Source organism: Amaranthus tricolor, chromosome 3, assembly GCF_026212465.1.
Source record: "Amaranthus tricolor cultivar Red isolate AtriRed21 chromosome 3, ASM2621246v1, whole genome shotgun sequence".
Taxonomy (NCBI): Eukaryota; Viridiplantae; Streptophyta; class Magnoliopsida; order Caryophyllales; family Amaranthaceae; genus Amaranthus; species Amaranthus tricolor.
The window spans coordinates 28,568,574-28,595,255 of record NC_080049.1 but is presented as its reverse complement, the minus strand read 5'-3'; the positions used below and the strand labels follow the sequence as shown (position 1 = coordinate 28,595,255).

Genomic DNA, 26,682 nt, shown 5'->3' with positions numbered 1-26,682 from the left:
AAATCCCAATTTACTAGGCTTTAGCTTATCAATTAAAAATTAATCACAAATTAAGGGTGATGAATGAATAGTGCATTATCTTGTAATGTTACATGTAATATGGAACGGAGGAAGTATAAACACAAGTATTTTCATATAGTACAAGCTAACTAGAAATAGAATTTGATAAGAAATAATAGGTCATGATTGCTCAACACCCATCAATTACTTTTTTTAAAGCGGATAGAGTCTAAAAAGTATTTACTAATATTCGATCTGTTTCAGACAAGAAAATGTTACACAAAATACTCGGACAATCTTCGTATTTAAGATATGGTATCATTTTATTTACAAACAAAAACATAGATTAATGCACAAATCCAACTATTCCCATTTGGTTTTAACTTGATGGGTATGCTTAAAATCACAAGTTAAAACCAAGCTTCCATCCAATCTTTTAAGCACAAATCTTTCAACCAAAATATAACATCCAAATCTAGCCCACCATCCAATTCCACCATAATCTTCTTCTCTAAATACTCTCACTTGCCTTTCCTTACCATTAATCCATCCAAATCTTTCTTCTTCCCATACCATTCTTTCTACAATCAACTTATTCAAACCAACACTAACTTGTTCTCCCACACCTCCTATTGTCCTAAACCAAATCACATTATTTTCAACATTTCTCTCATCCATTATAGCATCTTTTCCACCTATTGCAACTTCAAATATTGGAACAACTACATCCATCATTACCTTATTTCCTTGATAATTACTATCCGTTGCAAATATCCTTTCCCAACGTTGTTCAAGTGTCATCTCGTAGTATGTTGAATGATCCATTTGATCCTTTAGATTGCCTTCGTTGATGAACATAAAAGGGCAATACCATTTACCTGATCGACAGAGAAAATAAGTTTATTGGAAATATGTATTTTATAGCTTGTATCGTTAAGTTTAGCTGAACTTATTGTCAATGCCAGCATTTAATCGGAGAAACATGAAATGCACATATTTCATAAATCAAAGAGATATCATCTTAAAAAGCACATGACAATGGAAGAACGAGCTCCAGTGACTTATAAAGTATGCACAACATCTTTAATTCATTGATGTGGGATAAATCATCCCAACGCCTTCGGCTCTGATACCATATTAAGTTTGGATGTACTTATTGTTAAAATGTTAATAACAGCATATAATCAGAAAAATAAGAGGTGTACATACTTCATAAGCCAAGGAAACATCATCCAAAAATCGTATGACAATGGGAGAAACGGCTCCAATGGCTGATAAAGTTTGCACACTATCTTTAATTCATCGATGTGGGATAAACCATCCTAACACGCATTTCTATTGATAAGGAAAGGTGTATTACTTACCGACACAAACAGGGTCAGAAGCTGCGCGAGACAAAGGCATGAAGTTGAACTTTGGAAGATGTTTACGTAGGGAGTAATCTAAACCATTGGCTTCTTCTATCATGATTTGTTTGGAACTTGATCTTTGGATTTCAATTGGTGATTTGCTTCTTAAGAATTTTGGAACATAACCCTCAGGAGCTATTGATTTTACTTTAAATCCAGTGCTTGTTGTGCAGGTTACTTTGCTAGAGTACTCAAACTCAAACTGTTGGTACTTGTCTATAGGATCCAAAGGTCTTGGTTTAACATCTTGTATATAGCTCTTACCACAGCTTACAACTTTATCTTCCTCCTTTGAACATACATATCCTTCCCTTAAAAAAATAAGAAACATGGTGTTAGAAGTCAAAATGATAAAATGATCACGGGTTTGAATCTCTTTCATCACTCATCATTCGTTTAAAGTGGAATATTTAGCATATGAGGAGGACATGTGTTGCATCCACACTTCTAAGACTCTCGTGTGAATAGGCATGATAAAGTATAGGCCTCTATTCTATCATTTTAACCTTTTGGTTAAGTTAGTTGTCGTAGTTTAAGTTAGATATGACCTTCTATAATGCAAAGTTAAGTGTGGTCATGGGGTTGAACCGAAATCAGGTCAATTGAACAAGGGTTTGAGTACTTTCAGTTTCAGGCCAGTGTTTGATAGCTCTAAGTTTGAAAACCTAACTAAAAGTTTAAATTGACGGTTGATAACATAACAAAATACCACACCTCTTTCAGGAAAAACCCATTGGACTAAAAGTACAACTACCATACCTCTTTAAGCAAAAACCCATTAGACTAACAGTGTAGTTGGAGCACAAACAATTCTCATACCTTAAGTTACATATTCCACTCTAAATGGATTATGGATGAGACTGCAAACCCATAATCTTTTGCAACCGATTTTGTATGAAACTGTCTTACTATGAAACAGGTCTTTATAAACAGCCTAATAGTAAAAAAATTAAAAAAATAAAAACTGAACTCTCAGAAAGTGTTTTTTTTAAAAAGAAAAATAAATGTAACTTTTTTTTTTAATATTTTAGACTAGCCCAATTATGATGATCGTTTCCCGTGAAACGGTCTCAATAGAAAATTTGTGAATCTTCTGTCACCTAAGTTATTGATAACATAAAGGTAAAAAGAAACCAATTCAACCAAAATCTCAAGTCTATGAACACATACTAACAAAATCTAATACATGTATATAAATACATACATACCCTTTATGATCGCTATGTGCCTTAATGGCATAGTATCGATTCGAAGAAAGTGGCTGATTAATGACAGGAACCGCAAGTATATCATCCCCACAATAGAGGATAGTATTTGAAGGAAGAGGCATATTTTTAATGGAAAAACTCTTAGAATGACCAAAACAAGAAGGCATCATTGATTCTTCATCTTGAATAACCAAGTAACCAGAACTTGGACCTTCTGGGGGTGCATCTAAAACAGAATCAGGGGATTTTTGGTAGAAAGAAAGAGGTCTTGTTACATACATAGTTCCGTATGTATGATTGTATCTATGTATGATGAATCCCCAATTTAATCCCTTTGTTTTATGTGTTACCCAAATCTTTTGTGTCGTTTTTGGCTAATACTTATATTGAAGTTGTGAAACTGTATGACAGAGAATCGGGTTTTGAATCAGTTAAGTATCGTGGCAAGGTACTGAAATCAAATCTCAATTAATCATCTCTTTCTTTCAGCTTACCCTATAATTCGAAAAAAAATTTAAAAAAAATGTATTGTATTGCTTGTTCAAAGTTTGTATACTTTTCTTATGGGGTAAGCGTAATTGACTGGTTCTGCTATTTATTGAGGAATAAATGGATAGGTTTGATTGATCAGTCATTAGAAAAATTAGCATCATGACGATCATGTTTTACCAAGTAAACTAAAATAAAACCACTAATAATCAATTTAATTTAATTATAATTATAATTTTATTTATGTAATGTAAACTTGCGGCATGCCGTTTGCTAACATAGTCGGTTTCAAATTTTGTTTTGTCTGTTGAGGAAATTTCTGTCTAACGTTGCTTCAAACCCATATATATCAAATAGACGGAAAAATAAATATAGTACGATTTAAAAAAAATAAATGTTATTTGCTCGTCTTATATGAGAGCGTTTATATGACTATATATGATTTTGAATCGTAGGGAAACTATTTAAATCGATGAAAATTAAAAATGAAATACACATTAAATTAAAGATTACCATATTGAAAATGATATTTTCGTAAATGACAACTTTTTTCTGACAATATAAACACGCATAGCTAAAACTCATTTAGTTGTCATTGAAATTGTGTACTCGTGGGAATTTATTCATAGTATTTTTACTCATATATTTACGTCTCCTTTAACCTTTAATATCAGATTGAGATGCCTTAAGAAATTGCTAAGTAGGAATACGCAAGGGTTAAAGGCTCCATTGGCTCTTCTCTATTTTATTTGAATCACAAGGGTCCAAGGATCCAAGAACTGGTTCAAGTCTAGATGTCTAATAGAAATTTTAAAAGCCTAAATTTTAACCCTTATAAACACTTATAAAAATTCTATCTTGTTACTTTGAATTTGCTACATAACGCAAATTGAATAAAAGCTTTTTTATATTGTGTAGCAAATTTAAAATATTATTTTTTTAGAGTCTGAATCTGAGCCTAAACCCGACCCAAAAATAGTCAAAATAAGGGATATGTCTTACTCGATCTAGACCAAACCTCACCCTAAATTGTGCATCCCTAAACCTTGCTAAGCTATGCCGCCCAATAATGCTTGCTATTTACGTTCCCCACTGCTTTTATTTGTTTTCTATGTATATAGGCTCCCCAAAGAAACCTGTGCGTATGTCCTGAGACACATTTCCTCTAGCTCCCCAAATACACATCATGAAAGCACAATGAGATCATTCAGCTACAAGTAAATTATTTGCCTGATTGTAAACAGAAGATAAGAGATGCGTTAGTAAAGACAACAAAGTATTCACTGGATGTATTTAGGGATTTCTCCTTTTCTTAGAACAGATAATGAGTACTCTGCAGCATCTATGAGATCAGTAATATTATGAAGTGATCGCTCCTCAGATCCCAACATGAAGATAGCGCGAACTTCGGCTTTCTTGGACATTCTTGCTGCAAAGTTAAGTGGCAACTCTGGAGAGTTGAGGCTTCGCAATATTTGCCTGTACAATGATAGAACTCGAGCCCTATTCCTCATTAGATCCTCCGTTGTTGCCCATATAAGACCTTTTGCCATCCTGTATCATAACAAAGGTTGGTACTCAGTAGTAGACAACGAAACAATAGACAACGTCAAATTCCGGCATGGACTGACAATTTGACATCGTTTAAACAACATCACGCGAACGGATTGTGCAGCATGGCATTAGATCCCAATCCAGATATTCAAGTGATGAATTATAATTGTGACTTCACTTGAGGGAGTTAAGTCCATAACTTAGCGCGAATTGAATGCATCAGTATGCATAAGTTCAAGTGACTTGAAGAGAACTTGAACTTCTTCATCAACATGTATGAAAGCCTATATTCATTTCCTACATATTATATGATATGGAAGGTTCTACTTCTCACAAATTACCCTAAGAAGGTAAAACTAATCAGACGTTTTCTTCAATGCAATCATGCTACAGAAGTACAGTTACATTCATGTTATGATCCTTCGAATTAATAAAACGACCAAGCAATACTTTCATGTCCCAAATCAACACTTACAATTAGTCCATACCTGCAGCGTTTCACAGTCACAGATGTATTCATGTCATAACTCTCAAAAAATTCTAGGTTTCAAGTTGCAACAACATTTCACACGATCACAAATGCTGCAGCAGAACACGACCTAGGTTGCAAGCCCAACATGAACCAAGTAGACGCAACATGTGTCTCCCATGGGTGTGCTAATCTCTGTCTAAATTCTACAATTTCAATTCTTTCTTTTAAACACACGCCAAGCACCCAACCGCAGTTCCGCAGAAAAGACAGGTAAATTTAGCGCATTTTGCACCACATTCGTCTAAATTGAGGCAGACATGAGTATGAGTTTTTTAGATTATAAGTGGATAGGGGTATTATAAGTCTCACCAGTCATGGTGTTGGGTAGATTGTTGATATGACGCCCCATATTCACCTGCTCAACCCATATTTACTCGACTTATACCCGTCTGCTCCATACTTGTACAACCGTACTCACAATATATCACATTAAAAAATTATCGACAAATTTCACAAAAAAGATTTGAACTTTTAGATTGGTCCAACAAAAAGAGTACCCAAATGAAAAGGTGTTGAGTTCATAGTTAATTATCCACACAATGTGTTGTCATGGCCAAGTATACATACAATGATACAATATGCATAGAAATTATACATAGACGTGTAAGGGACAAGGATCGGTCGAGGATAAGATGAGCATGGCCGTAATGGGTATGCTCTACCGAGATTGATGTGAGGATGGTTTTGGATATGTACACATTTCTAATCCTAGGGCCATCCAAGGCACAATAGAACACAACATATTGAGGAAGCTTTATAGGTTTTGCACACATAGTGTGTATTTGCAACAAACGACAGAAATCCAACATGATAACCAAAATCCTAGCAGCTCTAGTCCTCTACAAATTGCATAAATGAGGATTAACAATCTCAAACATTATGATCTGCCATAAAAACCCAGTAATCCCCCGAATAATACATTTGCAAAACTTAAGGACAATCACCCTAGACTTAACACCAACCCTGAAATTTTTTTTTTTGCCAATCACCAACCCAGAAAAGAATGATAATGGTAGAGGAACACTCTTTTAAACAAAAGATGAAGTCTACGTATTGCAAGAATACACTAAAGCAAAATAGGTTTTTTTCATTCAAACAATCAATTGCAAAATAATGGATCATGGATGTTCGAAATATGAAGCTTTCTAAACATAATATCTTTACCCAACATAAACCTTCAAATAGGCAAATAAACTCAACACCCTAAGACCTAAGCTAATTAAGATGAATAATAATGAGTACAAAACGTTGTTTTCTTTGATATTTTATGCAACCTTCATCGGTTTCTTCAAATTGAATGTTGATAAACTCAACACCCTAAGGCCTAAGCTAATTAAGACCGAAGGCAGAATGTAGAAAGGGTGGCGGATGGTGGTGGCATGTGGTTGAGTTCAAGCGTCACCCTCAGAAGTTGGAACGGTAGCTAGCTCGATTTCAATTATCTATCTCTAATTATTCTTTTTCCTAAATTTAAGTGATGTGTATTATCTATCCCTAATTCTAGAATAAGTAGAACCCAGAATAAGAAACAAACTGCCCCTTGACAAGTAGAACAAGAATCTCAAAATACAAGATCAGCAGAGTCCATTTCAACATTAAAATGCAACAAAGAAAAGCGCTTTTCAGCATATTTTTAGGCAAAAACTCAGAAAGTTCATGTGCATTAATGAAGTTTTAAAACTAACACAAAAACAAGGTTACTAATCAACAAAGATTAATGGGCAATTGGACTATTGTAGAATCAATTATAATCAATTAAAACTCCAATAAATTCCAACAAATCAAAAATTAAACCCTAATCTTCTAATATACTAGCCAATTAATCCAAATCAATCAACTAAATTTGAAACAATTGGACAAGAATAGATTTATTTTGAGTAAGGGAGTATGACAGACCTGCTGATGTACTTGCGACAGGCGGTGGCGCCTAACCTGCTGGCTGCTGGTGGCGATAGCAGTGATTCGGTGGCGATGTGTACTGGCGCGTGGCCCTGGCCGGGATCGGCGGGAAATTTTGGGGAAGGGGAAGGGGAGTATATGAGTGTATGACAGTCGACAGACTTATATAGTTTATATGAAGGGATTAGTTCATCATATCAAAGGGCAAACTTTTCTTACAAACATATTCTCATCGTAAGCCAATTTTTTAAAATACTACGGAGTATTATGATTGCTTTAACAATTTAAAATATACTTCGTCCATTCCAAAATACTTACGCCCAATTATGATATTCTATATGAAAAAAATACCATTATCAGTAATTAATATAATAAAACGAAAAACAATAACAAATAAATAAAATAATAACTCATTTTAAAATAAAATATAATAAGTAAACAGATTAAAATGAATTTTAAGAAAAATATACAATAAATTAATTAATTAATAACTCATTTTAAAAATAAAATAAAAAATAAAAAATAAATTTACGAATAAACATCACATATACATCTACAACACATTAACTCCTATTAGTCACTAACAAATAGACTAGCAATCCAATATATTCTGAATTTGTACTTTAAAAATCTTAAAAATCAAATATATGAGAGTATTTTAAATTCTAAAATACAAATTCAAAGAGATAAAAAAGTACAAATTAGTTTGAAAGTATAGCCTATCGTTTATAATAATTAAAATTGAGTCTGCGGAAGTTAGAGGGCAAAAAATTAAACACAATTAATGCAATTTTTCCGATTTTCTTTGGTAGCTATGAGTACTATATTAGTAATACAAACCATTAAGTATTATATTATATATTTTTTTTATTTTAAAGGTAAAATGGTAAAAAAAATTATGACTAAAAATAGAAATTGGACATTTGAGATAAACTTACCCTATGAGAAAATGGGACAATAGTTGTGAATTGAAAAGAGTATCATGAGTTGCAAAACTCAAAAAAAAAAAAAAATTGCGAAAATGAAATTTTCTATTATGAACTACTCTAGCTTACAAAACTTTTCTTGATTCCCTTAAAAGAAATCTAAAAAATAATAAAAACAAAAATATAAAATACTAATAAATAAGAAAAATTAGAGGGAACCCAAAAAAATAAAGAGATGAATAACTTGGTTATTAGAATTGTAAAATAAATATAGTTGATGTAGTGTTAAATCAGTTCCTAGTGAAAAAACCCTTATATAGGGCAATCCCAAGTCCACCAAAAGCTATTGTTGAAAGTATTGCAGCCACAGGAAAATTAATGGGTTCAGCATCAGCTACTATGTTCCTTTTCCCCTTCTTTACGCTACAAGAACTCGCTTCCCCCAAGTTCTCTCGAAAAAGATTGTACAGATTATCCAGTTGATGCATTATCTTATGCTGCCCTCGCGTAATTCCTTGTAGCTGACATTAACAAAAGAACGCATCAGATTTCATGAACATCACCATTGGGCCTGAGCAATGGGCTGAATAAGGTCCGGGTCGGGCTCTAGTAGAAACAGACCGGGCCAGGATTAATGGACTTTGAACGGGCTATGCCCATCAAGCCCAATCCTGCCCAGTCTGTCTTATCTTATTTCTGCAAAAACTAGGTGAAGTGCAGTAAAAAGGATTGTTTCGAGATGCTACCCAACCGTGATCGAAAACAGATAGATGCTGAAAAAGAAACCAGCTATCTAAAGCTCGATATAACGAAAATCTATCACGTAGATGAAGAAACAGAAAAGAGCATAAGAAATTCCCAACTTACCTCTTCGATTAAAGGAGACTCCTTATTCAACTGGGAGAAAGACGAACCGTTCGGAAGAATAGACCCTGTCAACGGGCCATTGCTCAAGCCAGATCTAAAATATGATGTTTCGGACTGCAAAGAGATATTTTGTTGGCTAAGAGATGATTTCTGAATTGTCAAATTCGAGCTCAGCTCTTCAATCCTTGATGTGAATTCATCCATTCGGTCGTTGAGTGTCGATATCTGTTCTGACAGATGTGAAGCAACTCCCTAAAAGGTATGTAAGCCAGGAGGACGTTCCATTAAAAAAATGCAATTTATCAGCAAAATGGAATCAAAATTTCACAACGGTAAAATGGAGGGAGTAACATTTCATTTTAAATGCTTTGCTTGTTATAAAAATAAAACCTTGTTTCCCGCAGTTTCAACAGATTCCAAATTTCTCTCGTCATATCTCCTGCTGCTCACATCATAGCCATTAAATTTGGAAGCATCGGTGTCCCTCTGATTAGAGTACGAGTGCGACATACCACTACATCAATGTCAGTTCAAAAAGATGCTTACTTTCTTTGCAACAGAACAGATAAACCCACAAAATAACCATCTTTACTAAAATTAGCATAGTGAAAAAATATCGTTTCGGTCACGGTTGTGGTGATGGTCGTGAAACAGAATTTGCGGTCAATGCGGGTTATTTTGCGGTCAAAGTGGCCTATATTTTGGTTGCGATAAAGTCAAAAACCTTTATCATATGATAGCAATACGGTGATGCAGCATTGTTTTTGCACTATTAATATTAGTATCAAACCCAACTAACTCAAAGTAATCTCAACATTTCATACATGGCTAATAGATGATCATGGCCGTCGATTAGCATGTGCAAAGCGGTCTACCACACGGCCTCATTACAAAAGGACCCCTAAAAATCCTTTTTTTTACTTAATTAATTTATTGTTTCAATTACCGCAAACACAAGTATACTATTTTACACGAAAGTAACCAAATAATAAAGAGTCAAATATTATTAGTGTAATCAATGGAGATATTTTATCTTATACTAGTATTTTGATTTTTTTTTTTCTTTAAATTGTAAGGGTTATAGCATAAATTTGGCACAGGGACCCCAAAATTTACGAGGTGGCCCTGCAGATGATGGCCAAACAAACGTGTCCAATCTACATGCCAACAGAGTAATTGAAGTCATCAATAGGACTTGAAGGAGGGAGAACCAGGGAAAAGAAAACGTAAATCAAGTGCATGAAAATTGAACAGGAATAGGCAAGTAGGAAGAATTCTTAAATCGAGGGTCATTCAAGTGTTCAACACATTGTATCAGTGTCAATAAAATTTCTCGAATCAGAAAAAATGTCACACCTCTTAATATTCTTGCGTTGCCAGGCATTAGTATCAGAAAATGCTCGAGATATAATTTCTTGAGGACTAGAAACCAAATCATCATCTAAGCTTAGTTTTGTCTTCAAATCTTCAGGAAAGGCCTATACAATAAATGCAATAAATAATTAAAAAGATAACAAATATAAACAGTACGAAGCGAGAGCCTTTTTTATACCATGACTTCATTCACAAGCTTTTCTATTTGAATTTGCTCAATGTAAGTGCGAGGAGTGTATGATCCTTCCAATCCCAGCTTCTTAGCTATAGATCTTACATGCAAACGATCTTTTCCTTGCACCTAAATATATGCAAAAGAAGATTCAATCGAAATTAGATAAATTTGTGATGTACTAAATTGATTGATGTAAAAGGAAAATACAGTAATTAGAGTTAAGATTTTTCAAGCTTTTAGCAGCCTAAATCTATCGTTATGTGTGTAAATAACTAAAATTACTTATAATGCTGCTATATGTTTAGGCATCCCAATAAAATCCTCCAAGAAAGATGGAGTCTAAGCAAAAGCACATTACATATTTGCATAGTTCCACCAGATTATTAAAACACGCAATACTTTCTTTCCCCCAACATTGCGAGTAAACAAAAACGGAGGTAGGACATTTATTATTGAATAACATAATAAATTTATTAACTTGTGAGATTGAAGCCTGAAAAGTTTTTGTACAAATTATGATATATTGTTGTATGAATGCATGCTAAAGCCAAAAGCAATACATTTTTATCCACTACTTCCCCTCTCTACCCAGTACCCACTTCTCTACCCCAAAGGTTTTTTAGTTTATATATATATATATAGGATCAAGTTCAGGTGATAACAAAGCTTATATGAGAATCGTGAGAACTATAATCTTTGAAAAGTTACACTTTTTGTCAAAAAGTAACAACCTTTATGTAAAAAGCGACACTTTTTTGTCACTTTGTCATTTTTGAATTTGTTTTTTTGGATTTTTTAAGTAAAAAATTATTGTATAGAAAATAACATTTTTTTACCAAAAAGTAACTACTTTTTGTGTAAAAAGTAACACTTTTTGACGCGTTCCACAAATTTTTTTTCCTATGGAATTTCTGGTTTTGGAGAAAAATTTTGTTCGGAAAGTAACACTATTCTACTAAAATAACACATTTTTATGTAAAATGTAACACTTTTTCGTCAGGGTTTTTTTCTTTGTTTTCAGAATTTTTTCTTAGAATTATTTGCCAAAAAGCAACATGGTTTTTACGGTTCTCATATAAAATTGGTTCTCACCTGAGCTTCTTCTTCCTATATATATATATTTTGTTTCTTATTCCTGGGTATTAGACAGCTCAATGCTAACATTACAACTCCATAGACACGATGCGGATTGATGAATGATAAAAAGGTTGCCCTTGGAAGAAGAAACAGCAATTCAGAAGAACGGTGGTAGAGAAATACATATATAAATCTTAGAAGCAAGACAGCATTGCCATAACTGTATCGAGTAATACCTGGATATAATGACGATTGAGCTGTTCCAACCAATCAATTTTCACAGTCACCTTACTATCTGAGAAGACATGGCTGTTTCTTTTGAGGATTGCTGCTATTGTATATCCCAAGGCCATAAGTCCACCAAGAAGACGTACGCTAACTTCAAAACATATCCTGGGTGATATGATGAACGGGCTTTCTATTATTACTTCCTGAAGTATCCGATTAACACATTAGGCAGCACAACTCAAAAACATTATCAGTGCCGAAAATTATATCCAACGAGATATTACTTACAAGTACAATGAACCATGACAAATACATGTTCACCAGTCCATTTTCACTTTTATTCACATGATTAACCGTATAAAACCCATATTCTTTCAGACTAATTAACCGAATTAGAGACGGTAAAATAGAAACTCTTGCCTCATAACAATTAGATTATATCAAAAGATAACATTAGTGTTTATCAAGCATTGTTTGATCACTCTTTATCAATTTTGCTAGTTCATTTCGCTGACACAATTTTGAGGTTTTCTGAAAGTAGACCAGTGAAGGTCCTCATTCAATCCATATGTTTAAAATATTTTTTTGATAAAAAAAAAAAAGAACTCCATATTGATAAAAAAAAAATACAATTAAGGGACAAGATGTCCCATTCATGAAACTTGTTACAAAATGTTGTGCCAAGTCCCAAATCTCAAGCTATTGGTGAAGAGTTCAAGCACCTCATAACTCATGCACTATCTTACACACTTGAGAGTGAGGATGTGAGTGTCATGGGTTATGGAGGATTGAAGTTAGGATCACTTGATGAAGTGATCAAAGTGGAGGACTTGGTGTGCTTTAATGAGGGCATGAGAAGGCTTGAGGATGACTTTGACATGTGCCTTGAACAAGGCAAGAACCAAGGAGGGCCTTTGCTCGAACAAGGCAGCAGCAGTTAGCATCCAATAGGTTGGCTCGAGCAACCGCTCGTTCAAGCAGCACCTATGCTTGTTCGAGCGGGTTTAGCAGGGGCAAAACATGAGTTTTCTGTTTTTGCACCGGTTTTCTTAGGGCTTTATGGGCTTCTACCTAGGGTTTCCTATTGTGTTAGAGGCTATATAAGGGAGCTTTAGAACCCCATTAGGGTTGCGTGAGAGACTAATACTAGAGAGGCAACTAGAGTTCGTTCATAAGAGTTCCCTCTTCATTGTATTAGGGTTGTGTGAGAGACTAATACTAGAGAGGCAACTAGGGTTCATCCATTAGAGTTCCCTCTTCACTGTATTAGGATGTTTGAGAGAGACCACCATTAAACGTGAGGTCTTTGCTTTGAGAAATTGTTCTTAAAACTTGTGTAGGTTGTCATTAATGTATTGTTGAGTATATTAATGAAAGTAATCCTTGTTTGAGGGGTAGGTATCCATCGATACCTCATAAATCTTGTGTTTTGTGTCCATTGTGGTAGTGCTCTGTATTTGGGGTTTCTTTGTGCAATTGTTCTTCTTTGATCTTCACCAAATATCATAGTCCATTCACAACACAAAATACCATCAGTTCATCCATAAAGATTTCTTGGAGAAATATCATTAAAAAATCCAAAAGCTTTCATCCATAAATTTCATGGCTTCAATCCAAACAATATTCAGAGTCTAGAGAAACTTACTTAGAATTCTTTTATCTTAAGCATTAGACCACACACAGGGAAACAAATATTTATAAGCAGATTGACTTGTGTGCTACTCAATCTTGGGTCCCTCTACGTACGGCTCAAGTAGGATCTGCCCAAGTTCTAATTAGGCTTAAGATCCAAGTGTGTCACTCCTCAAAAGCTCAAAATGCTAGTATAATTGCCACTAAGAGGCTAGCGTTATACACGATTGAAGGGGTCAAATATATGCCAAGGCATTGCCGCCTTACCCTGGTAATACCAAAGAGAAAAACACTATGCACTATCTAGAAATCAAAAAGCTCAAAACTTGAGAATATTTTAATCTACTACAGTTTTAACATCAGGTCATTTCGGAAAAAACACTGATTTGTGTTTTGGAGAAATGAAAAGAAAAGAAATAATGAAATTTCAAATTGCACACACAATAAACTAGAACCTTCAATTAATTTTGACAAGACTACAATAATGAGAGCCTAATTGTTAATTCGAAAAGTTTCGCTCTAAGCTACACAAAGCCTATACGACATATGCTTGACTTGGCTTCGTCTTGTTAACACCCATAGTTTTAAAGAGGCGTAAAGCGCCTTGGCCCTTAAGGCGCTAAAGGTCCCTAGTATCTAGGCTCACAAGGCACCCAAAATCAAAGATAAATATAAATTAAAACTTTCTAGAAACCTAAATGAAGAAAAGAAATAAAGAAAAGGAGGAAAAATAAAAAAAATAAAAAAAAAAGAGAAGAGAAAATATACTCGGTAAGTAGCCGCATCAAATGGCTCCTTAAGAGACTAAAAGAAAAAGGCGCACTAGGATACTTGACTTAAGCACTATAAAGCGCTATGAGTCGTTCCCCTTAAGGATATGCCTTGCATATCCCACTCAATAGGGACGCACACGGTCCAATTTGGTCTGTTCTAACACTAAAAACAAATAGACCAGACTAAAAATTCCGATCTGAAATTTTTTTTGACCAGATCAGATCGTTTGAACCACCAGGACCAGGCTGAAGGCGTGATACCCCGGATTGAGCTTTAAAAAGGATTGATAGACTACTTATAACAACAAGGTGCATCTTCTTTTTATGGAGCCCATTAATTTTACAATTAAGCGTGCTTGGTGGGGAGCAATATCAGAATGAGTGACCTATAGGGAAGTTTCCTGAGCGCACACGAGTGAGGCTAAAGTGCGCCGAAAAGACTTATGTTGGTCTGTGGGCCAGTCTATAGTCTCCATGGGTAGTCACTGACGCTCTGATGGACCAGGGTGTTACATGACGGCCGTAGACCAAGATAAATACTGAACTATAGTTTGGTTTGAGGTTCAAACCAAAATTTATTCAACCCTGCAATACAATGTGATAGCCTTAGGCGTGTCTAAGCGAGCTTCTCAAAACTAACACCCAACCACATAGTTAACTATGGAATGGGTCGTGCATGAAGCAGGTGTAAGTGGGTACAAGTACAACAATATAAGCCACATTATAATATTCTTTCAAGTACTCTCTCAACCCCATGTGCCAAGATTAAGGCTTTTGCATTTTTGTTTTTCCTCTCTCTACCTTCACATATCTAGTTGTGCATGTCTCCCTTGTCAACATTGTTGAATCCTTGAAATATTGAAGAAAACTTGTTAAGAAAACAAAAATGAAAACACGACATATCTACATAAAACATCATATTCAAGTTTAAACATTTTAGGCAAGCCAAGAGTAACATAGTTATCAACATCAACAAAGCTTCAGACATAAAGTGTTCAATCAAATACACTAAATCTTCTCGATTGAGAGATAACGAGAATACACATACCCATATAAGCTTTAGCGTAGTTATAAAAGAGCACACAATACAAAGGCAGTGAAAGAGACAAATGTTGTGTCTTGTGATAATGTTATTTCCACTATTTTTCCTTCATAAGAAGCTAATTTTTTTTATCTTGATTATCTCAAATTCAAGACAGTATTATTGTAGGTTTCCAAGCACACGTCACTTCTTCTATTGATACGTTTCTTGGTCTTTGCTGCATTTTCATAAGATATAAATTTTGAACTTCTCAGCGACTAACAAATGAAACTGGGGAAGGGGAGAGAAGTTCACATAGCTATCACTCAGTCCCTAAGCCACACCAAGAGTACATGACTTGAAGTCCGAAACAGTATTTCTTATTCCAACATGACACGTTCCCTCATATTCTAAAACCTACTTGAGAAGAAATGTATAAAGCGCCAGATATCGTTCACTGATCACTGCAAAAATCAAGATGCGGAAGTTGTAATAACATACCTCAAACATAAGATTGTATTTTCCATCTTGATTTCTCATTCTGAGATATGATTGACATGATTCTGGATCTTCACCGGGTGGTAGAAGATATATATCATAGATCTGCTCAGAAGATTCCTTAAGATCCTCGTCCAAAACAGCTTTAATACTATCCTCAAGAATAGTCTTTAAAGACTGTAGAAAGGGAAAAATAGTTAATCGTTGAATCTCGTTAGAAATGGTATCACAACAATGATCACATCTAGATCCAGCACCTATGAACTAAACCAATTGTCTAATAGCTATTTAAGTAATTACCTTTAAGATAAAGGTAGCATTCTCAAATCCAGTAAATGGATTAAACTTGTTTTTAATTTTTACGTGTGCTGTTTCTAAATCTGGTTCAATGAATACCTTGTACATGGGATATACCTGCACAGGAGTAAAAATTAAAACTCCTGAAAGAGAGAATCTCTACAGTTCAAATAAGTGTATTATACAAGCACAGTGGACAAACTGTTTCAGATATTTGCTGAATTATCTCCTCCGGTGCTTGCCCAGCACGTTGTATATCCCTTAAAACTCGTTTAACAAGGTCAAAGTGAACTCCACCAGTCACAGACACTCGAAGATCAAGAAAAGGCCGAAGTTTCTCACTCAAAGCATAGATGCCTTCAATTATAACAATTCGATCACTTGATGCTTCAACAGTCCTGCATTAATTCACATCTTCGTAAGTCCCAATACATGAAAAGCAGCCGAAATATTTGAGGAGTGGGGAGGGAAGGGACATGATTTTCACATTATAAATTAAGCATACCATTTAAAAGATCGGGCCTTACATATTGAGTATATAAGACAATATTGAAACAGTAAGCATGTAACAAATACCACCCACAAAAGAAAGATAATTCCACATTTGCAAAGAGAAGTAAAGAATGAGGTGATGAGCAACAAAGGAAGAATCAAAGAGCTTGCTAACCCAGTGTCACATGATTCACTGATCTCCTCACGAATCGAAAAAAGTGAATTATGTGTCGGTTTTGGGCTATACTTGGGTAAATTTCAGCGGATCGCAAATTCAAAAGGCAAATCAGCTAGCGAATTATGTTACACTGTGCTAACCTTTCTACTGCAAGAGGTTCCGTAACCAAGATTACATTTTAAATTTAAGTTATCTCGGTCATTAATTGACAAGAAAAGACTCTAACAAATGCTTAAAAATAGATCTCATTCTTTACTTAAACGAACTTTGAAAATTTTCCTTTGTTTTGAGCATAAGTGACATTTACTAAATTGCAAAAAAATATAGGTAAGCATGTAATCACCATAGTATAAAAACAATTTTAATTTGTTTTTTCATGTATGGCTCAGTTGGGATCTAAATGGATCATGCTCAAGTTCGAGTCAGAATCAACAATTGCAAATTCATATCACACCTACCATAAAACGGAAATAAGGAAAATAAGAAACTGATAATCTGAATTATCATCACGGATCACTATAGACAGCCCCAAGAAAAATTAACCCATCGAGGTCAGAATTTTGGAATGAGAGTGTGATAGATAATCAGTTCCTAAAATATGTCAAAAAAGGAACCTGTAACCTATGCGGGAGCTTGTCTTAAAATCATAGATCGGCACCTGAGCCGCCTTTCCTGCTTTAAGATCATTAATGTTCTGAAGCAATGTATCATAATCTGTCAAGCGTGGATCTGTTCATGGAGTACAAGATAAGAACAACGAGAAGTCAGAGGCGGAACAAAAATTAACAAATTTTTTGCAGGTCTGGTACTATTTCAAAAATTATGATATTTTTCTAACAACTTTGCATCTTTAAATACTTAACATCATTATCATCATACAAAGTGTATCCCGCCCATAGAAAAACTACGGCTAGGATCTTTAAATACTTAACATACACTATGAAATTTAATATTGAGATTCTCAATTTTTGGGGGTTCTGTGCGGTCAAATATGTTGAACATACTCAAAACCTCCATTGTGAGAAGTGTAAACCAGCTAGTCTAGAAACTATACATTGATAAAGTGCTTAATACATGATCGATCCGTGTCAAAAAAAAATGGTAACTGATAACCCCCACTTACTAAACTTCTATTGGTATTCAATCAAGAGGAGAAGAGGAAAACATATTACCATCAAAATTTCCATCAACTATCCGACTAGCATCATTGTAATTGTCCATCGATATAACGGTAGTTGTTGGCCTGACGTTCAAAATTTTATCAGTAAATACAGTTTTGCCTGCCCCTGATGGACCAGCTACTCCAACAAATATGATTCCATCATTATTTTGAGCCAGGAATTGGCACGCACGGATAACTACATATAAACCTTTTTCAAACGTTAATGATGCCTGAATTGGGACAGCCTCATAACGACGAAAATTATTTCTTTTAATGAATCGAAGTCTATCCTTTAACAGGCTGGACTCTCTATGATGTAACCTGGAATCTGAATCGTCCTGAGCCATTGACAAAAATTGGCTATTCTGCTGATCACAAGATACAAATTGAAAAATATATCAAACTATATTTAATAGATTCAACTAACACTGACCCTACATGTCCATAACATCAAAAAAATCTATAAGTATTGAATTCAAAGATATATCAAAACCAGCAGTCCATTAGTCCTTTTATAACAAACCATATTAACTGAAGCAATTCCAAATCCTACAAAATGCTATACAGATTGCTTTTGACAATCAATTGAAACAAGTACAATGCACATAGCTCTGACCTATGTTACTTGGACTTGGGTACTAATGTTGGATACTGGTACGTATACAAGTGTCGGATACGTTTAAATATTCAATTTTACGCCTAAAATGAAGTTTCTAAAATGAAGTGTCTAAGTGTCATACCAATGTCCGAGGATTAAGGATCAGATACGGGTACATGAAATAGAGGCAATAGAGAAGGTTCACAATTGTAACCATCCAAATTGCTCAAACCAGAACAAAATGTACTCTCACAGGACATTTAGAATTTTTCCCTTTCACCCTTCTGACAAAAGTTCGATTCTGACTCAATGCCACGTGATTCACTAATCTCCTTGCGAATCGCGAATAAAAAAAATGAATTATGGTCGGGTTTTAGGCTATTTTAATGTCATTTTGAGCGATTTGAAACTTAAAAAATGAATTAACTGTCAAATTATGTTACTCTTTTCTCACCCACTACGGAGAAACCACATTACCTCTAGGAGATTATCCAGCAATTTGCGACTTAAATTAACTGTCAAATTATGTTACACTTTTCTCACCCACTACGGAGAAATCACATTACCTCTAGGAGATTATTCAGTCTTACCCCGATACCAAAGTACTCTCATGAATGAAGGCAATTCAACATTAGCCCTTGTGACAACGTTTCTCGTAAATTACATGTTATTGACAGCCATAATTTCAAAACCACTTTTTACTGTGCAATGCAAGCAGCGGAAATTTAGTCCCAGAAATCGTCTGCCTTATTTGATTAATTTACTAATATTGAATTGTTTTCCTATAATAATTGTTAAAATCTTTGAAGTAATTGCAGATGAATTTGATCAAAAAAACAATAATAACATACAAAAAAAAAAAAAAAACAAAGATATCAACTAAAAAACACAAATTTAACAAGTTTCAATAAAAACAAACATATGTGGATCTAAAACAAAAAATACAGTTAAAAACATACCCAAATTATAGAACAAAGTAAAGAACAAAGATAGAAAACACAAACTAAATAATAAAAATAAAATTACTTACCAGGTGGGTATTCAGTTAGAGACTCAGAAATTTATGGGCGGCCAAGTCAAGTTGTAATCAGTAAATATATCTTGGGATTTGCATTTTTTTTTCGTAAATTAAAATGTATGATAATAATTAATTAATCTTCTTATAAGTAAAAAAATGTGTCAATGGCATACAGAATAAAAAGAAGCAGAATTGGGCTTTGAAGGCCGAAGAGGCTAGAGGATCAAAGAACCGTATTTAAAGCGTTAGAAGAGGAAAATGACAATTCTTCAGTGAGATTGTCTTTGAAAATAAATTTAAAAACATAAATTCTTAAATAAAATAGTTTTATAATGAGATTATGTTTCTCATTTATATTTATTTAATTTGTCAAAATGATTTTTTACTATTCTTGAATAATTAATTATAAAAATAAATTAATTATATGAGTTCATTTATACAAGATGAGCTGATTTAAAAATAAGTATTTAAAAATAAGTATTTACTTCTAAAATGTTAAAGTGTATATTTTTATTAATTCAATTGAATTATGTTTTAAAATTATACAATTAATTGTCTCCTAAAAGGCTAAAACACCATAATAAATTGTCTCAAAAAAAATATAAAATGAGAACTTTGGAGAACTTAAGTTTAATAAAAAAGGGCATTTGATAAGGTAAAAATAATACTTCCTCTTATTCACCTTAAGACTCTTATTTGACTTTTTACGGATTTTAAGGAGAGTCAAATGTGGTACCCTAAGGGTAGGAAAGAGGGTGGTATTATGAATTTTTAATGTAAGGGAGGAAAATTAGCATGGGTAATAGAGGGTATAATTGAAAATAGGATAAAGTTACTAAGGACATAAAAGTCAAAAACCCATATCAAAAATAAAAATAAGACAATTAAAATGACTTGACTATAAAAAAAATGGGACACGTTTGCTGTTTAAGCTAAAAAGGGGAGTATGACTGTTGAAGGTTTCAAAGCTGGAGAGGCACCGTGAAAAATTAAACATTGACAAATGACAGGACTATAAAATCTAAGGCGGTTGACGCTCGTACAAAGCTCGAGTACGTGGAAAGTGCATTATTTTGGAGTGTTTTCAATAATGTATAATATCTTTTTAAATGTTTCTGGGCTTTGTGTTTTTTTATTTGATATCCAATTCACAAAAATCAAGAAAAATAAAGTTTATAAAGAGATATTATTTTATTAAGTAATGATACTTATAGTCCTTAGAATTTTACATAGAAATTAACAAATTATCTTTATTATCAATAATTTTAACTTTTTAAGAGAATTTAATCTAGAATTGATAACAATTAATATTTTATAAGGAAAAATGTCAAAAAGTACCTAATAAAAATTTCTTTTTCAAAAAAGTACCTAATAATTTTTCTTTCCAAAACATACCTAATAAAAAATTTTATTTTCAAAAGAGTACCAAGTAATGGCTAGGGTTAAGTTTTCCTTTATCTTTTTTGTCCATCTTTAAAAAGTACCTAATAAAATTTTTCTTTTCAAAATAATACTAATAAAATTTTTCTTTTCAAAAGAGTACCAAGAACACAACATAATTATCCAATACAAACAAACATCATATATAACTCTCAGAACATTGTTATTGCCAAGCAAAAACCTATGCTCCAACATTCCATGGAATGCCCATTGGCCAACTTCTCAATTGGATAAGCCTCTTCTTCCACCTTTTAGTAATATGCCAGGAAGACCTACAAAAAACAAGTGAAAGTCCGAGTTTGATGAAGGTAAAGATGGAAAGAAGAAGAACAAGAATTTTTTTGAAAGGGACTTCAAGCAAAACAAGTGTGAGAACTATGAAGGGCTTGACCATTACAAGAAGACTTTATTAGGTACTCTTTTGAAAAGAAAATTTTTATTAGGTACTCTTTTAAAAAGAAAAATTTTATTAGGTACTATTTTTAAAGATGGGCAAAAAAGATAACGAAAAACTTAACCCCAACTGTTACTTGGTACTCTTTTGAAAAGAAAATTTTTTATTAGGTATGTTTTGGAAAAAAAAAATTTATTAGGTACTTTTTTGAAAAAAAAATAAAATTATTATGTATTTTTTTACACTTTTCCCTATTTTATATAACTATTTTAACTTTCAAGGAAAGAATAAATGTTAAAACTAATAATGTATAATTAAATTTTTATATTTCCAAAGAAAATTAAAATAATATTAAATTACAAAAAAATACAAGATTTTTTCTTCTATACAATATTTCAACTCTCTTGTAAGTTTATCCATATAATTCAATTTCTATCTTCTTTTATTACCAATTTCTTAAAAATCCCACTATTTCTCTTTGCTTCAAATCTATTAAGACAAAGAAAGTTATAAAGTTATAATGAAAAAGTTAGGATCATAACTCATAAGCATTACAAAAAATATATAAAATAAAGTTGTGAAAAAATCATAAGAACCACAAACATAATAAACGCTAGAATAATTTGCAAAATTTACAGCAACTAAAGTATTATAGTCTACATTATTCAGGTCAGATCACCGGATTCTGGTTAAATATTGATTATTCCAAATTACCTTTGACAAATTTTTTAATTTTATTAAAAAAACCTCCCACTAACCCTTTTTAGTGGTAAATATACGGGAATCATAAGCATTAGTGCTTATAATAGTGTTAAAATAAAGTTGGTGGAAAATTTATAGTTACAAGTGTTAAAAGCTTTAAAATTAGGTTAACTTCTTACAAAAATTAGGGTGACAGACTAATTATGTCCAAAAAAAATATGATAAGAATTAATAAATCTTCTTATAAGTGAAAAAAAAAAACCGACTTTTCATGAGAACAACAAAAGAAATTGCTTAAAATGAAAAATTGGAACATCAAACGTAATAAATTGAAAGGCTAAATATATACACCAAGAAGTCAAGAACTCCTTTAGTTGACATTGAAATTCAATTAACACAAAAAGTATTTTTTTTCTTAGGAAATAATCGTGAAATTTCTGAGAATAATTTCTTTTTGTTTGGTAGTACCTAAAAAAAACAATCAACACATAGGAATTTCTAGTTTTTAAGGGGAGTACTATGATGATTAAATTCCCATGAATTTTAAAAATTAAGTTCTCATAAAATTTTAAAATTCTATATTAATTGTAACCAAATACAATCCATTTTAATATCTCTTTAGGAAGTTCAAATTAGCCTCAACAAAAAAAAACTCTATAAAAATATTTTAACAAATTTAATTTTGATATGAAATAAAATCAAAATGAGCTATATATTATATAAATATTTTTACGTTCTTTTATAATGTCTTTATCATGAAAATAAAGATGGATATATTTGATAAAAATATATTTAAATATAATTTTCTTAGAATAATAAGCTAATATTAATTAAGAAGTAAGGCCAAACACATTCTAATTTTAAGCTAATAATAATATTTTAAAAAAATATTAAACTAGGAATAATTCATGAAAAAATACTTCTTAAAAGCAAAAATTATTTTCTAAAAGTGAAACGAAACATATACTTTTGACTTCTTTAAATATCGTTTTTACTTTTAAAAAGAGAGTGTTTGACCATTTTTAAAAGCTAAACTAAACACATACTAACTCCATATAACCACAAGGATTATGATGTCACAATCTAATACTCCCTCATTCTTTTTTCTTTTCATCTCATATACTTTTCATGCAAGATCTAAATGCAAATTTGTAAACACAAATAATTTATATTTGGAAAACAAACAATGAGACTAATATATTTGATTAAGATCTCACATAAATACACTTTTTTCATATAAATGAAAACAATTTATAGTCAAAGTTTATTTTTAAATAAGAAAAAAAACAAGTGAAATAATTCACATTTATTTTACATATCACAAAAACATGCATGCATGTTACGGTTGCATGGGTGCAACCGTGCAACTACTCATGAATGAACCACACTTTGATACTTTTATATTAAATTTAAATCTGAAGAGATCAAATTCAAGATCTAAAAGGCCGAATCTAAGACTTAAAAGACCAATTTTAAGATTTAAGTCGATTTGATTATAATTCTTAAATTAGGTATTATAATTTTATTTTAAAAAAATTCCAATTTCAAGACTTGAAAAATCAAATCTAAAGCTTAAAAGACCAATTCTATCTCGAATTTAGCCTTTTCAGTCTCAAATTTGAATTGAAAAAAAAACTATATAAAAAATAAAAGGAAAAAATATTACAGATTGAGTCTTTGTTGAGGTTAGTGCTTGAAAATGACCCATTTAAAGTTTGATATTGAGTGATTTAAAAAAACTTATTGGGTTAGATTGATGGTGTTAGTCTCATACATGATGCCATTGCACAGGAGAATTGTTGTTTACACATTATTATAACATGATCAAACCAACCAATATAAGCTTGAAAAGTGCAACATAATCTTTGAATTATAATTAAAAATAAAAATTTAATATAACAAACGAAAATAAATATTGGGGCAAATTTAATAGAATGGGTGGAGTATTCAACAAAAGTAGAAGAGTAGAGGAAGACAATGATATATTCAACCTAACATCAAACACTTTTGAATTTGCTAAACATAAAATAACCCCATTATTCAATATGGCTCAATGAATTGACAAATCTACAATTATTCCTAACTTCCCCATTGACAAAACTATCATCATTTGTAATATTCCCCATTTTGACCATTGATTCAGCAAATTGCTTGAAAAATTCCAAGGGATCTTCTGCATATTTTTGCACAAGGTGCCTAGTTTCAACCCCAAATACACTAGAATAAAGTTCTTGATCCGAGTTTAAGAGCCCTTCACCTTTAAGCAGAATTTGGTAGTAGGAATTGTCAAAAAGATTAGGAGTTTCATAATCTAATGCTGATACATTGTTGTTACCCCCAATTGCTGGACAAATTGATCTTAGGTTGTTTAGGTGTGTCTCTGAGATTAGATCATTTCCGGATGTCGATTTGAAGTCTCCGTATATTCTCGCCTTAAAGTTCTCACATCGTGCCATCCCGATTGTATGTGCACCTACACGTTTAAACGTAACAAGTGAGAACTGAACTGAACTGAATTGAACCGAACAAAATATTTTTGACTTTTGAGTTTGAGCACGTATTAGTACATGAAAAATGATCTGCGGTACTTAGAGGTGTTTGTTAGAGTATATACTATATCATGAGGCCTCAATCATAAGCTTATTCTTTTGGTTTTGATTGAGGTTGTTTCTTAACATAGTATTAGAGCAAATATGACAAGAGGTCACTGGTTCGAATCTCAACCACCTCTCATTTAAAGCGTCAGGTATGAGAAGGATAAGTGTTGTATCCACACTTCTTGCCCAAAGGGCTCTCGCGTGAAGGGGTGTGTTAGAGCATATAACATATCTTGGGACCTCAACCAAGCTTGAGTTAGTTCCTTGACAGTGTTCATTCAGGGTATCGGACCGATTTCAGGTTGGTTGTTTCGAATTGTGTAAAATTGAATTTTGTGTCCATGTTAGTTTTTACATAACTATTAATCCATTTTTTATGTCGGGTCAAATCGAGTTCAATTAAAAGATTGGATAAATATCGAATCATTACACCTTACTAGTACCCTTTAGAATAGAGGGGAAAAACAAATTCTATGAGACCATTTCTTTGCTTGATATACATTTAGCATTTGGGATACTTTACTAAATTGATTGGTTAATTGTTGGCACCTAATATAGGGGAAAAATAGTCCCATTTACCAACACATAGTCAACTTATTTTATGAGTAATAGTTAGCCTAGCATGTACTAACCTGAGAGGGCTACCAAATCAGTGACAGAGAGCCCCTGATAAGCAAACTTGGCTATAAGGGAAAGTAGGCCTTCGTTAGCGCCCGGAATGTTAGCATCAGCTAGCTCATGGTTAGTCGTTCGAGCATCCTTTCTTCCTAGAGGAACATCCCAATACGGACCTCCAACCTTTGAAACGAAGAACAATGGTTAACAACGTTCAAATTAGTAATGTTAGTAAAAATCAGTTTGAATCAGTAAGAGTACTAAATAAGTTACCAAAATAACAGCGTCTCTTGCAGCAAGAGTAAGAATATCAGCACACGAAACAACTCCAGGACATTCAGACTCCACCATCACCTTAATCCTATCCATGATTTTAAACCCTCTTAAAGATTGCTTATTTTGTGATGTTTTCTTTTCTCCTTTTAGTGTCACGGTATCATCTAATAACACTGATGCATCACATCCCTGTAAACCAATGTCGCAATCACCAAACACATCTATGTAACATGATTAATATTTTAATCACAAGGGTGAATATGAATATGAACTGACCTGAACAAAGCAATCGTGCATATGTAAACGTACAATAGTAGCTGCGTTACGAGGATCGGAAACAACCGCGCATTCCATTTCTTTACGCACAATGCTAAGTAAACGAGGACACGAAGACGTGTAGTAGTCTAACGTTAAAGGAGGGCTTGATGTAAATACACAAATAATTAAGCAGAAAAGTGTCACAACTCGAAAGAGCTTTGATTGATAGGTTGATGCCATGATTTTGCTACAAATCAAAGTTCTTGTTGTAGTTTTTAAAGACTAGATGAACCTAGGGAAGAATGGGAAGGAGTCTCAAAGAGTGGAGTATATAAGCATGAAGAATAGCTGCTAGTACACTTTTTATATAGTAATAAAATTAGCTAACTTTTTTGTTTTCAAGTCAAGAGGAGATGCAACTAATTTTTATGGTTGGTAGGAAGTTTGTAGCTCAAGTTCTTTAGAGTTTGTTAACGTGTTCAATATTAGTTACATGTTAACGTGTTCAATATTAGTTACATGTGAGTTATTATATTTCGGATAAAGAGAAGAGAATATATCATTTTCTTCTACTACATATAAATAGTTTTAGCGGTGAACTTCCTTTGGATTTGTATGTGGGTTATCTCTTCTCCTCTTTATTTTTGTTGTCCAGACCTATTTTCTAAATTTTAACATGGTATTAGAGCCTAATTTGTTGTTGGACTTTTTTGGCTCGGCATTTTATCTTATTACAGATTGGGAGGCCTCAAATTGGATATTCATATATAATGGGGCTTATAACACTTCTAGTGGGCTAAAATTCTAAGGTCACTTACATTCACGTATGAAATGGAATGTTAAAGTGCCCATTACAAATCCGAAAAAGATTCAGTATTAAAATTAATCTGTAATAATACAATTTATAAATGGTGTATACTTTTTTCTTTCCACGTGCACTTCAGACAATAAGCAAAGAGAAACATGGGAGGAGCCAAGTTTATGAGGGTAAGT

The 26,682-nt window shown here is 32.9% G+C and overlaps 3 protein-coding genes across 7 annotated transcripts; all 3 read right to left on the bottom strand.

Annotated features, from left to right (window-relative positions):
* Nucleotides 1–57: 57 nt before the first annotated feature.
* LOC130809163 (uncharacterized) lies at nt 58–7,343 on the bottom strand. Of its 2 annotated transcripts, XM_057674817.1 has the most exons (4): nt 7,089–7,343; nt 2,618–4,660; nt 1,365–1,720; nt 58–878 (listed from the first exon to the last, which is right to left on the bottom strand). In XM_057674817.1, the coding sequence occupies exons 2-4, from the start codon at nt 2,896–2,898 to the stop codon at nt 364–366; spliced, it is 1,152 nt and encodes a 383-aa protein (XP_057530800.1). In that variant the 5' UTR covers nt 2,899–4,660; nt 7,089–7,343; the 3' UTR covers nt 58–363. The 2 variants fall into 2 exon arrangements, with proteins under 2 accessions (XP_057530800.1, XP_057530801.1); XM_057674818.1 differs by lacking the exons at nt 58–878; nt 1,365–1,720 and having other exon boundaries at nt 2,911–4,660; nt 7,089–7,318.
* Nucleotides 7,344–8,104: 761 nt separating this feature from the next.
* Nucleotides 8,105–19,674, bottom strand: LOC130809161 (inorganic pyrophosphatase TTM2-like). 4 transcript variants are annotated; one of them, XM_057674812.1, is made up of 12 exons: nt 19,420–19,674; nt 17,802–18,156; nt 17,244–17,358; nt 16,162–16,357; nt 15,963–16,076; nt 15,666–15,839; nt 11,747–11,941; nt 10,437–10,559; nt 10,241–10,362; nt 9,275–9,398; nt 8,885–9,136; nt 8,105–8,538 (listed from the first exon to the last, which is right to left on the bottom strand). In XM_057674812.1, the coding sequence occupies exons 2-12, from the start codon at nt 18,136–18,138 to the stop codon at nt 8,308–8,310; spliced, it is 1,983 nt and encodes a 660-aa protein (XP_057530795.1). In that variant the 5' UTR covers nt 18,139–18,156; nt 19,420–19,674; the 3' UTR covers nt 8,105–8,307. The 4 variants fall into 4 exon arrangements, 3 of the variants coding, with proteins under 3 accessions (XP_057530795.1, XP_057530796.1, XP_057530797.1); XM_057674813.1 differs by having other exon boundaries at nt 17,802–18,159; nt 19,420–19,654; XM_057674814.1 differs by having other exon boundaries at nt 17,802–17,872; nt 19,420–19,653.
* Nucleotides 19,675–23,739: 4,065 nt separating this feature from the next.
* LOC130808655 (peroxidase 11) lies at nt 23,740–26,022 on the bottom strand. Its single transcript, XM_057674107.1, has 4 exons — nt 25,708–26,022; nt 25,429–25,620; nt 25,173–25,338; nt 23,740–24,416 (listed from the first exon to the last, which is right to left on the bottom strand). The coding sequence occupies exons 1-4, from the start codon at nt 25,927–25,929 to the stop codon at nt 23,980–23,982; spliced, it is 1,017 nt and encodes a 338-aa protein (XP_057530090.1). The 5' UTR covers nt 25,930–26,022; the 3' UTR covers nt 23,740–23,979.
* Nucleotides 26,023–26,682: the final 660 nt, after the last annotated feature.